At 43.7% G+C, this 12,766-nt stretch overlaps 1 protein-coding gene across 1 annotated transcript; it reads right to left on the reverse strand.

Annotated features, from left to right (window-relative positions):
* Positions 1–75: 75 nt before the first annotated feature.
* Positions 76–12,747, reverse strand: SAMD15 (sterile alpha motif domain containing 15). Its single transcript, XM_004584577.3, has 3 exons — positions 10,918–12,747; positions 9,990–10,088; positions 76–446 (listed from the first exon to the last, which is right to left on the reverse strand). The coding sequence occupies exons 1-3, from the start codon at positions 12,583–12,585 to the stop codon at positions 225–227; spliced, it is 1,989 nt and encodes a 662-aa protein (XP_004584634.3). The 5' UTR covers positions 12,586–12,747; the 3' UTR covers positions 76–224.
* Between the last annotated feature and the right edge of the window lie 19 nt (positions 12,748–12,766).

Consider the following 12,766-nt stretch of genomic DNA (forward strand, 5'->3'; position numbering starts at 1 on the left):
ATGTTCCTACTACCAGGTGCATTTCTAGAATTTATCAGAAAGGTAAGTATTTCTGTCTTTGTTTTAATGAGGGAAGGTACCATGAGTCAGTGAAAAATTGGGAATGCAGCCAGGAGTTTTAACTCTGAGCTTGAATGAAATGGCAAAACAGAAAAGCCCAAGAAGACCACACTTCTTTCCCCGAGGAATTGTGCGATTTTCCAGGCTAGGTAAAATGGCCTTCCCTAGGGTGCCCCATTCTCTTCCAGGGCAGTTATTTGAGGAGCATAATCCTGTAATCTTGCTGCTTTGACAAATTCAGATAAGGTTAAGGCATCAGATTTTGCTCCACTATGGGCCTTCTGCTGTAAAAAGAGGCCAGTATTGTCCCTATAGGGAAATCGGATGCTGCGTCTGAATAATGGCTCTTCAATTTGCAGTAGTTCCCGCGTGTGCCGAGAAATTGCCTGAAAAGCAAGGATAGTTTTTTTTTTTTTAATGGAACTAACCTGAAAACACAACAAAATCCAAGTTTTACTTTGTTTTCTAGGTGTTTTAAGTGCTAACCCTATAAATTACATCTATGGAGAAATGAAATAATAGAGTAACATTCTTGGCTTTTTAGCCTAGTCTTCCCAAAATCAAGTTTTTAAGAAAAACATGAGGTGGCTTATTAGCTTTTTCAAAATATCTTTTAAAAATGTTTCCAGAGAAGGACTTGGCCCAATGGGTAAAGACTCCAATGGGAATGCGTGCCCCTTGTATGGGAGAGCCGTGACTGAATCCCAGCCTTATTCTAGATTCTAGCTTTCTGCTAATGAATAATCCTTGGGAGACATCAGGTGATGTCTCAAGCGCTTGGGTCTCTGGCACCCTAGTAGGAGACCTGGTTTAGTTCCAGGTTCTTGGCTGGAGCCTGGCCCAGCTCAGGCACCTTGTGGGCATTTGAGGAGTGGGGAGTGAACCAATAAGAAGGAGCTCTCCCTGTCTGTCTCTGCTTCTCAAAAATACATACATACATACAGACAGACAGACCCACTACTGGGTATGTTCCCCAAATACATGAACATGGTGTATTGAAGGGTTGCCGGCACTGCCAGGTTTGTAACAGCATTGTACACAGTAGCCAACATTTGGAATTAACCAAGGTATCCATCATCACATGAATGGATAAAAAATTGTAGAGCATATACACCATGAAATTCTACCATTTGCAGCAAAATGGATGTAACTGGGGAATATCATGCTGGGTGAAATAATCCAGACCCAGAAAGACAAATACCAGATGTTCTCCCTGTATGTATCATCATTGTTGCAAATACAGTTTTGAAAAGCTTTGTTTTATGCCTTTGTCAAATTAATGGTTAATAACATACTAACAACATATCAAACGTAGTTTTAATTATCTGGGATAGTTTAAAATGTACTGATTATGGATGAAATGGATCATTTTTTTCATTCAGTTATTGATGAAAACTATTATCTATATTTCCATCTGAAAAAAAAAAGCAAGGAAAGGAAGAGAGAGAGAGAAAGAGAGAACAAAGATGCTTCCAGGCTCTCATTTTTTCTTTTAGATGAGCAATTTGATCAGCTATAAGGGCAGTTAATATGTTCATATTAGGAGCCATGACTATATTCCTAAGGTTAATAAATAACTTTTCTATATAGTTCAGTTAATCTGCAAGCAAGAAAAAAATCATTACTCAAATAGTTTACTTAAGTTGTTTGATTAAAAAATAAATGTCAAACACTAAAAAGCAGTGGACACTGAAGTTACAACTGTCTCATTCATACCTTTATTTGTATAATCTTTAAAAACATTGGGGGCGGAAGTTGGTGTTTGGTGTGGTAGTGGAACCACTGTTGTACTTCAGGGCCAGGGTTCAGTCCTGACCCTGTTTCCTGGTGATATGTTCCCTAGGAGACAGCTGTAAGAGCTCAAGTACTTGTGTCCATGCTACCCATGTGAGGGACCCATATTGAGTTCTGGGCTCCTGGCTACATCTTGGCCCAGACCTGGTAATGATGGGCACTTGGGCAGTGAACCAGCAGGTGGAAGATATCTATTTCTCTCTCTCACCATTCTACATAAAGAAGAAAAGATAAAAAAAAAAATGGTTACACTTCTCAGTATCTCTAAAATATAATTTGTATTAATTGGGCAATATATTACTTAATAACTGAGATTAAATTATGGTCACCTTTTAAAATCTAGTTTTTATTTTATTTTTAAGATAGAGTGATAGAAGGGGGAAACAGAGAAAGAAAGACATCTTCCACCTGCTGGTTTACTCCTGATGGCTGCAATGACCTGGGCTGAACCGGGCAGAAACAAAGAGCCTGAGACTCCGTCTGGGTGTCCCACATGGATGATCATATCTAGCACTTGGGCCATCTTCCACTGCTTTCCCGCGGCACTGGCAGGGAGCAGCCAAGACTTGACCCAGTGCTCCAGTTTGGGATGCTAGTGTCACAGACCATTGGCTTAACCTATTGTGTTACAACATCAGTCTCAAATTTCTAATTTTTTTTAAAAAGTTAATTGTCATTTTGTTTTAGAAACACACACACACACACACACATGCATCTGCCCACTGGTTCACTCCTCAGATGCCTGCAACAGCCAGGTCTAAAATAGGAACCCAGAGCCCAATCTGGGAATTCCGTATCTGTGGCAAGGACCCAGGTGATTGAACAATCACCTGCCACCTCCTGGGATTAATACCTGTCATTAGCAGAAGCTGGATGAGAAGCAAAGGGGCTGGGAATCAAACCAGGCACTCTGATATGGGATGCAGTATGCTGTGTCCTAAGCAGCAACTTAACTGCCACATCAAATACTCACCACATCTAATTTTAAATTGTTATTTACAGGGGGCCTGGTGCATTGGTTCAGCTGGCTAATTGTCCACATCTAAGCACATGCATTCCATATGGGCCCTGGTTCATATCCTGGCTGCTCCACTTCCCATCCAGCTCTGTGCTTGTGGCCTGGAAACAGCAGAGGAAGGCCCAGTGCCTTGGAGCTCTGAACTCATGTAAGGGACCCAGAAGAAGCTCCTGGTTTCAGAGCTGCTGAGTTCTGGCCATTGCAGCCATTTGGGTAGTGAACCAGTGGATCTTTTTCTCTGTCTCTCCTTCTCTCTGTAAATCTGCCTTTTCAATAAAAATCAATCAGTAAATTATTTATTTTGAAGCAGTAGATGGAGAGGGGAAGAAAGAGAGAGAAGGAAGACAGAGGAGAGGGATGTTTCATCTGCTGCTTTATTCCCTAAATGCCTGCAACATTTGGGGCTGGGCCAGGCCACAGTTACATACTCAGAACTGCATCTGTGGGCCCAGGGCTGCAGCCTAGCTGCTAAAAATCCTCACCTTGCACATGCTGGGATCCCATATGGGTGACAGTTCTAATCCCGGTGGCCCCACTTCCCATCCAGCTCCCTGCTTGTAGTCTGGGAAAGCAGTAGATGATGGTTCAAAGCCTTGGGACCCTGCATCTACATGGGAGACCTGGAAGAGGCTACTGGCTCCTGGCTTTGAATCAGCTTTGCTCAGGCTGTGTGGCCACCTGGGGAATGAACCAGCTGATCGATGATATTTCTGTCTGTATCTCCTCCTCTCGGTATATCTGATTTCCCAATAAAACATAAAAAAAAAAAAAAAAAAAACCCCACTGCATCTGGGTATCCTACATGGGTGGCAGAGACTCAGTCACTTAAGCCAGGGACCTTTGTGCCTCCCAACGTGCACATGAGCAGGCAGCCTAAATCAGGAGTGAAGCTGGGATTTGAACCCAGGAACTCTGCTAGGGTATGCAGGTGTCTCAAGCAGCTTCCTAACTGGCAAATCCCAAACCCTTCAATTTCTGGTTTTAATTGTAGCTAATTTACAAACATTGCTCTTTGAATTCGTATTTTGCCTCTGGATAAGAGTGTATCCATAAAACTACTGCTAGAACCCAGCCAAGGAGCATGTATAATGGATTTAAAAAAAAAAATAGGGCCTGGCAAGCAGTAGCCTATGGCTAAAGTCCTCGCCTTGCATGTGCCAGGATCTTATATGGGCATTGGTTCTAATCCTGCCAGCCCCACTTTCCACCTAGCTCCCTGCTTGTGGCCTGGGAAAGCAGTGAAGGATGACCCAAGGTCTTGGGACCCTGCACCTGCATGGGAGACCTGGAGGAGGCTCCTGGCTCCTGGCTCCTGGCTTCAGATTGGTGCAGCTCCAGCCATTGCAGCTGCTTGGGGAGTGAATCAGCACACAGAAGATAGTCCTCTCTGTATCTCCTTCTCTCTGTATATCTGCCTTTCCAATAAAAAAAAAATCTTTAAAAAATATATAAAGCTACTGGTCAAATAAAGCTCATGCTACAGACTACTCTGAACCTGATGCAAAATTGCCCTTTCGCTATGCATTTTGTATAAACTGATATCTTTCTTTTCAGCATGGAGGGATCCAAATTACTACATGTGGTTCTTAAGTGTTCGCATCTGTAATTGATGCTGTTGCATCAAGTATCTTAAGCATTAACTGACTAGCAAAGATAATTTCACGGATTCCCTGAGGTTTACAGATGATGCTTCTCCCTAGCCCCCAAGAAAGACACTGCAGGTCACACACAAATTTACTACAGGTTGAGCATTCCTAATATGAAGTCCAAAACTTTTTGAATGCCAACATGATGTCCCAAGTGGAAAATTCCACACCTGACTTCATATGATAGGTTGTAGTCAAAACACAGGTGTGCTAAGGCGGCTGTATAGAATTACCTTCAGGCTATGCATATGAGGTGGCTATGACATACAAATGAATTTTATGTTTAGACTTGGGTCCCATCCCAAAGATCCTTATTATATATATGCAAATATTACAGAATCTAAAAAAAAAAATTCAAACACATTTGATCCCAAGCATTTCAGATCAAGGTTACTCAACCTTTATTTTATTTGTATTTTGAAACTTTATTTTCATCTACTTTAAAGGCAGAGAATGAGACAGAGAGAGAGAATGATCTTCCTGGGGCCAATGTTGTGGCAGAATGGGTTAAGCCAATGCCTACAACGCCTGTACCCCATATGGGAACCGGTTTGAGTTGTGGTAGACAGGAACCAAATAACAAAACTCTACCTGGGTCTCCCACATGGGTGACAAGTCCAAGCATCATCTTCTGCCCCTGGGATTCATTAACATGGAGCTAGATGGGAAGCATAGTAGTGGAGACTTGCAAACCAGCACTCAGTGGGATGTTGGTGTCCCAAGCATCAGTTTAACTTGCCTCTTCACAGTGCCCATCCCTCAATCTTTATTAACAAAAAAAGAGTTACAGGTCCGTTGAGGGCTGAGAGATGCCAGCACAGTTTTAATGCAGGCAGTGAGAGTGATGGGAAGCTATTTGTTATATGTAGGAGAGCTACTTAGGAAGCAAGAAATAGGAATCTAAGAATTTCTCCTCTAATTTGGAGATTCTTAAAGTATGCCTGAAGTTCATCAGTAGACCATGAGCATCCCCTGATGGCTATAAACTTACCTGAAACGGCCCAAGTTCTTTTCTTTGTGATGATCAAGCAACAAACAATAGACTTTATTTCTGCCCAAAGCAGAATAACTTGCCAGTAATTTACTTAAGTTGGTAAGGATTGTTAGAAACATGCATTCATGAAGCAAATGATTGGTTTTCTAAGATTCTTAGATTCATATCCAAGGACAGTGGCCCATACTCAAGGTTTGTACAGCTCCTACTTCCTCTGGCACTCATTAGAAATGGGTTTTTGAAAAAAAAAAAAGACTTATCATTGCCTCTTGTGTTTTTTTTTTTTTAAAGATTTATTTTATTTTTATTACAAAGTCAGATACACTGAGAGGAGAAGAGACAGAGAGGAAGTGGAGCTGCCGGGATTAGAACCAGCAGCCATATGGGTTCAAGGCGAGGACCTTAGCCACTAGGCCACGCTGCTGAGCCCCCATCTTGTGTTGATTATGGTTGTCAATGATTGCGCTTCTTGCTTGTAAATTTTTAATGGTTTTGCTTCATCATTATAAATTTATGTGTGTTTGTTTAGTTGCCTTACAGTATGTAACTATGGACATTTGATTAAGTGGAACCTAAATTTTACTTTAAATCTAGAGACATAATTGTGTGGATCACATTCAGCAGATTTAGAATTTGAACCACACAATGATGTGCTTCAAGTCTGATACATTCATAGCAACTTGGATTAATCCTAAATACATTTTGCAAAAGAAAAGAGGCCAAACAGAAAGGCTGAACGTTATTTGATTCCATTTATGGGCCATCTTAGAAAAGGTGAAACAAAAAACCAGATTAGGAATGTCCAGGCATTTTGGGCTCACTACAAAGGGAACAAAGGGATATTTTAGAATTGTCCTGGATGGTTCTTTATTGGTGGATGATCCAATCAATGCATTTGTCAAAATCACAGAATTATACACAACAGTGACTTCAGCATGTGCAGACTTCGTTTTCCTTTTTTTTAAATTTGTGCAGACTTTTAAAATCTCAGGTGTAGGAGGAAGCCAGGACGAACTATGGGTTACAAAGAAAGACATATCTTGTTGACAAGGGTGGGGAAAGAAGAAGTAGATCCAAGGAACTTTAACCTTGGAAAGCAGTGTTTTGTCTAGCTACTGTAAGGCTCAAGGTAAAAAGCTGTACAGGAATATGGCATGGTTTGGAACATTTGTTCTCATAGTTACAGGTCAGCAGAGCCAGGTTGTAAATCAACAGGAATAATGGGAAAGTTAGAATGAGTCCCGTGGTACTGGACTACAGTCAGAGAGATCAACATGCATGTGTGTTTAGTTTCCTATGTTTATCTTCAGCTGGATTCAGTATTAAGACAGGTATTTGTGTAGCCATGGATTTGTATAAATACAGATTTTGGGCATCATTCTACTGAGAGAAACTAAAAACAGTGACACTCTGGGAATAACAATCCCAATGAGTGCTCATTTCCTGGCTTTTAATTGCCATTCTCTGATCAGAGCAACCAGGGCTCCTTGGAGAGGTGGCTGTTTCTGATGCTGCTGTAAGGAAAATACAACATGAGCCTGAGCAACTTGTAGAGCTAGGAAGTAATGAGATGCTTTAAAAAAGAAGGAGAAGGAGGAGAAGAAGTAAAAGAAAAAAAAAAAAGACACAGAAGCAAATTTATTTATGCTTCATCCACATCTTGGAACATTTATTTAGCGGGGCAGGGGTTGGGGTGTAGAAGAAACAGAAACAAAAAGCTCCCATCTGCTGACGCATTCCTCAAATGCCTGCAGTGGCGGGGACTGGGCTGGGGCCAAAGCTAGGAGCCAGCTAGAGCTGGCCAGAGCCCAGAACTCAGTTCTGGTCTCCTATGTGGATGGCAGGATCCCACCACTGCCTTGCAGAGTCTGCATTACAAGGAAGCTGGAATGGGGAATTGCGCCAGGACTTGAAGCCAGCTGCTCTGATACGCAACCTGGGCATCTTGGCCAGTGTCTTAACTGGTAGGCCAAATATCCAGGCCAAAAGAATGCAAGAGCCTATTTAAAAGAATTCCCAGGAGTCACAGATGAAATTGAGCAACAAAATAAATACCAGCAGTCTTGGGTTATAACTCAAAGCATAACATAACAATCACTAAGTCCACATGATCTAAATGGCTGAACAGATTAAAAACAGGGAAGAAAGGACAACTAAATATAGAAAAGTTCTTTACCAGAAAGTCCCAGTGAAACACAGAAAGAATGAGTGAAGCAAAAAATCATCTTTAGAACAACATGGTAATGAGATCCACTGCTGAGACTGAAATTACCAAGCAAAACTTTACGGAGAAGCAGGGCATCTGCAAAATGTCATACTATCTTCCCCAGCACACTTATCACTGTGGCATTTTACCGTATGTCTGTGAACTCTGACACTCCTCCCTCCAGATGTAGAACTCAGTTCCCCTCTCCCTGAATGTGAGTTGGATGTAATAACTTAAAAGAAGCCCAAGGAGAGGGAAAGGCAATAACTTTATAATGAGGAAACTTAACCAGGTGATCTGATCAATATTTCCAGTGATCAATCATGTTGGCCTCTGTCCCCTTGACAGGAGGAGATGAGGTACGCTAACCATGTGTTATTGTCTTCTCCCAAATCCACAACTGCGGGTCTACTCATGAGGAACCTCAGACTATCTGCTTGTGGCCTGGGAAAGCAGTTGAGGATGGCCTGGGATCCTGTATCTGCGTGGCAGACTCAGAGGAAGCTCCTAGCTCCTGGCTTTGGATCAGCTCAGCTCCACTAAGGGAGTGAACAGCAGATGGAAGATCTTTCTCTGTCTCTCCTTCTTTCTGTAAATCTGACTTTCCAATTAAAATAAATCTTTTTTTTTAAATTAGCTTATTCCAGATCTCTCATGTGGATACAAAGGACCCAAGTACTTCAGCCTTATGCTGCTGCTTTCCTCAGACCAGTAACAGGGAGCTGGATTGGAAGTAGAGCAGCTGGGACACAAAAAAGTGTTCATATGGGAAGCTGGCTTTGCAGAAGGCAGCTTAAACCACCATACCACAACACTGGTCCCTCAAATGGTATCTTAATTGCCATGTCATATGGCTTGTTATCTAAAATGTTCTTTTTTTTTTTGAAAGATTTATTCATTTTATTACAGCCAGATATACACAGAGGAGGAGAGACAGAGAGGAAGATCTTCTGTCCGATGATTCACTCCCCAAGTGAGCTGCAACGGCCGGTGCTGCGCCGATCCGAAGCCGGGAACCTGGAACCTCTTCCGGGTCTCCCACGCGGGTGCAGTGTCCCAATGCACTGGGCCGTCCTCAACTGCCCTCCCAGGCCACAAGCAGGGAGCTGGATGGGAAGTGGAGCTGCCGGGATTAGAACCAGCGCCCATATGGGATCCCGGGGCTTTCAAGGCGAGGACTTTAGCCACTAGGCCACGCCGCCGGGCCCATAAAATGTTCTTTTCTATATATACTTTTATACAGTGAATTATCAACTTTATTTTTGTTCAAAAGTCAGAGACAGATCTTCCACTCACTGGTTCACTTCCTAAATGTTCATAAACAGCAGGGGCTGAGCCAGGCTGACACCAGGAGCCCAGAATTAATGTAGATCTGCTATATGAACACCCGGGATAAAATACTTGAGCCATCACTACTGCATCCTAGAGCTCATGAATCGGAAGCTAAAACTGGATTGGAGCCAGCACTCCAATGCAGGAACCCTGACATGGGACACAGGCAGCAGAGTGGCATCTTAACCACTCTCCAAACACCCACAACTAAACTTATCTTCTCATTCCAGTTCTCAATGAATATATTGAAGTATCCTCGTGTAAGTAGAAAAACAATGTTCATGAGAACTAGGAAGGAGAGGGTATGGTGGGTTGAGCAGGTCAGGAAAGAGTTTTTGGGGAGAACTGAGAATGAGGACTTGATCCTGAAGGACGATTCAGATCAGTGACACAGGGAAGGAGGAACTGAGCAAAGTAAGTTAGGAATGTACCAGACAGGCTTACGAGGAAGTGAGTTAGGCCTGGTGGGTGGGAGCAGGAGACTTAGACAGAAGGTCAGGAGGAGAACGGTGACTGGAGGAAACTTATGGACAGGCTTGAACCCAGAACTGCAGCTGACACTGAGAAAGCACGGGAATCCTACAAAGGCTTCTGACTAGGATGTGAACAGTTGGAAAGTGAGGACCTAGAAGCAGAAGCCTTAAATCCAAATGAGTCACCAAGAGACCTTAAAAGCAGACAGCCTCCACAGGATTCTAGGTCTGAGACAATAAAAGCTCTGAAAAGTGGGAATGGAGAAAATGAGGTGGCCTCAAGTGCCAGGGAAGATACCAGCAGCTCTGAGGATCCCAGAAGAGGGAGGAAGCTACCATGGAGAGCTGGGGGGACTTGGCATATGATGACAACCTCAGCAGCAGTTGGAAGAAAAAGAGGCAGGTTTGAGACAGACGGTAGTGCTGCTGCAGCACTCTGCTGGGAAACCCTTTGTCCGCAACTCACCTTCATGTCCTCAAAATCCGTTATCCCCATCTGAGGGAGGTTGGAGCAGTTGACATGGATGAGTTTTTGGCCACTGATGAAGTTTGCAGTGAAGCACTCCTGTTGGTGGGAGAACATCACTCAAAACACATACCATGAATAAAAGGCAGGGAGGGCAGGGGAGAGGGATGCAAGATCAGGCGTGTCTCATTAGTTCTATACTGAAAAAAATTCAATTTGTTTTGTCTCAATAGTTCCATATTTCCCCGCATCCCCCATCTAAGCCTGTGATTAAATTTCATACTGCTGTTTAAATTTCTTTTGGCAGCTATCACCAGTGACTCTTCATGTCTTCATCATATTCTTAAACACAGGAAATACAGGTTTCAGAGCTCATGGTGCTTCATGGTAACCTAAAAACATGGCTGGCAGCAGTGAAATAAGATTCTTACACTACCTGTTTCATAAAATGATTTTGGGTTAATAGGATGGCTTTAGTACTCTTAGGTGTTCATGATACATATAACATATGAATCATTGGGAGCAGACACTGAAAGATTAACAGTATAAGTTCAAGGTAAAGGAGTTGCCACTAAGCCTGACAGAGTAGCCAAAAAAAAAAAAAAAAAGCCTAACTTTGGGCACAATCTACTTAAAAATACAAGTGTATGTGTGTATAAATAAGTCCTATTAATTCCTTGATCTTTATTCAAGAAATTCAGAGGAGAAATCACTAGGATGAGTAGCATGAACAAATATGTGACCTTTCTTTACTCTCCCAAATACAATACTTAGCAGTGGCAAGGCCATAATGAAAATCCAAGCTATCTTTACCACAGTCTAGAACTTTTCTGTATCCCGGCTGGTGAAGAAGAAAGAACTCAGGTAAAGAGCAATGTAGGGAACAGAAGAGGCAAATGTGGGACTTGAAAAAGTCACTTTGGTATACCTTGTACTGTGGGAAGCCTAACTCACTAATCCACTCTGCCACTCTCTCTGGACTCCACTTGAGATAATCAAATTGTGGCACACTTCTTTTTTTCGGCTGGATTCCTTTATCTTTAGGTCCTGGTTCCTGCAATTCTTGGGATGAATCTGTAGTCTTTTTAGTAAGGTCTGTGAGTTCAGGCTGTGACTCTACGATACACACGTTGCAGTAATGTGACTGAACAGGTGGAAGCATGCTTTGAAGTTCTGAGTAATACTCATAATCTGTAGAAACAGATATGACTTCACTTCCTCGGTCAGGCTCTAAGGCAAGGTCTATTCTAAGGCTCTCAGAGCGCTGCAGCTCCTCCTGGTCTACAGATTTGATGGGCTCGGGCCTGTCTTCCTTGGCAAGTTCTGCAAGCGTTTCTTTCTGTTGGGTTTCCTCTGGTAACTCTAGACTTCTCTCAGTTGGCATGGTTGCTGTCTTCTCTTGAGTCTCTGGCTTGGTCTCCTGTGGTGGCACCTGACCTGTGCCCTCCGTTGGTTTCTGTAACAGTTCTTCCTTTGGAAATTCTGGCTGCACCTGTTCCGGTAGTTCTAGCTCTTTCTCTTCAGCTGACTCTCCCAGTGTCTCCTCTGTTTCAGCCTGCTGTAGTAGCTCTAGCTCTTCAGTTGATTCCCCTTGCTTCTTGATTTGATCTTCTGGTTTATTGTCTTTTGTTAGCTCTAGAACTTCCTCAACTGATTTTCTTCGGGTCTCCTCTTGAACTTCTGGCCTGCTTTCCTCTGGAGGCATTAGACCGGTATCCTCTGAGGACTGTTTTTCCATCCCCTCTTCTGACTCTTCGCCTGTGTCCTCTGGAACTTCTGATCCCGTCTGTTCTGACAGTGTCGGACTTGGTTCCCTCGATCTTTCCTCGGCAAATTCGGATGTGATCTCTTCTGCTGGCTCTGCAGCTTTGTCCTCCATTGACTGTCTCAGCTTGTCGTCTGGAAATTCTTGTGTTTCCTCTGGAATCTCGGCTCCAGCCATCTGGGCTATCTCTAGCGTCTCTTCATCCCCTGTTACTGATGCATCACTTGGGGAATCCTCTCTGATCTGCTCTGGAGGCTCCACATCCGTTTCTGCGTGTTGTTCGCTAAGCGATTCCTCTGGAACATTTAGCAGCTCGAATATTTTCCCACTGATTGTGGCCGCGGGCACCTCGGAGGATAGCTCCGAATCCTCCTCTGTCTCCGTGTGAACCTCTGTAACATCTGATTTCGCCTCCTCCGATGGCTCCAGGTAGGTTTCCTCACGCTGTTCATCCCCGGGCACCTCCAGATCCTTGAAGATCTCCTTGTCGGTTTCTCCTGAAGTCTCTGACTTGACCTCTTGGGGAATCCTTTGTTCCGTTTCACCAGACAAGTCGGTCCCAGCGTCGGCAGCAGTGTCTTCCTCAGGCGTCCCGGCTGATTGTGGCTGTCCACTCTGAGAACTCTCAGGCTCCTCCTCTTCCAAGTCCTCACCCTGGGTTTCCGGTGGCGGTGGCTCTTGGTCAATCTCTGCAGGTGGCTCCGCATCTGTCTCCGCCACAGCGTCTGTTTCGGCATCTTTGGGCAACTCAAGAGGTCCAGGCAGTATGAGTGTCTCAGGCTCCAGCGTCTCTTCTGGGCCAAGGTGGAAATCTTCTGGGACTTCAGCCATTCTGCAACTTAGCGGACGCGCCCAGGCCTCCTAGCAACCCCAACTTCCGATAACGTCTCCATGGACACCACGATTTCCGGTAGCATCTTCCTGAATCTTCTCCAGGTTTTGTTGGTTCTTCCAATCCCGGTTTTAAGCATTGGCCATCCACACTACAAAGTAGTTTTCCCCCCCGGCGTCC

The sequence above is a fragment of the Ochotona princeps genome, chromosome 26, assembly GCF_030435755.1.
Source record: "Ochotona princeps isolate mOchPri1 chromosome 26, mOchPri1.hap1, whole genome shotgun sequence".
NCBI classification, from domain to species: Eukaryota; Metazoa; Chordata; class Mammalia; order Lagomorpha; family Ochotonidae; genus Ochotona; species Ochotona princeps.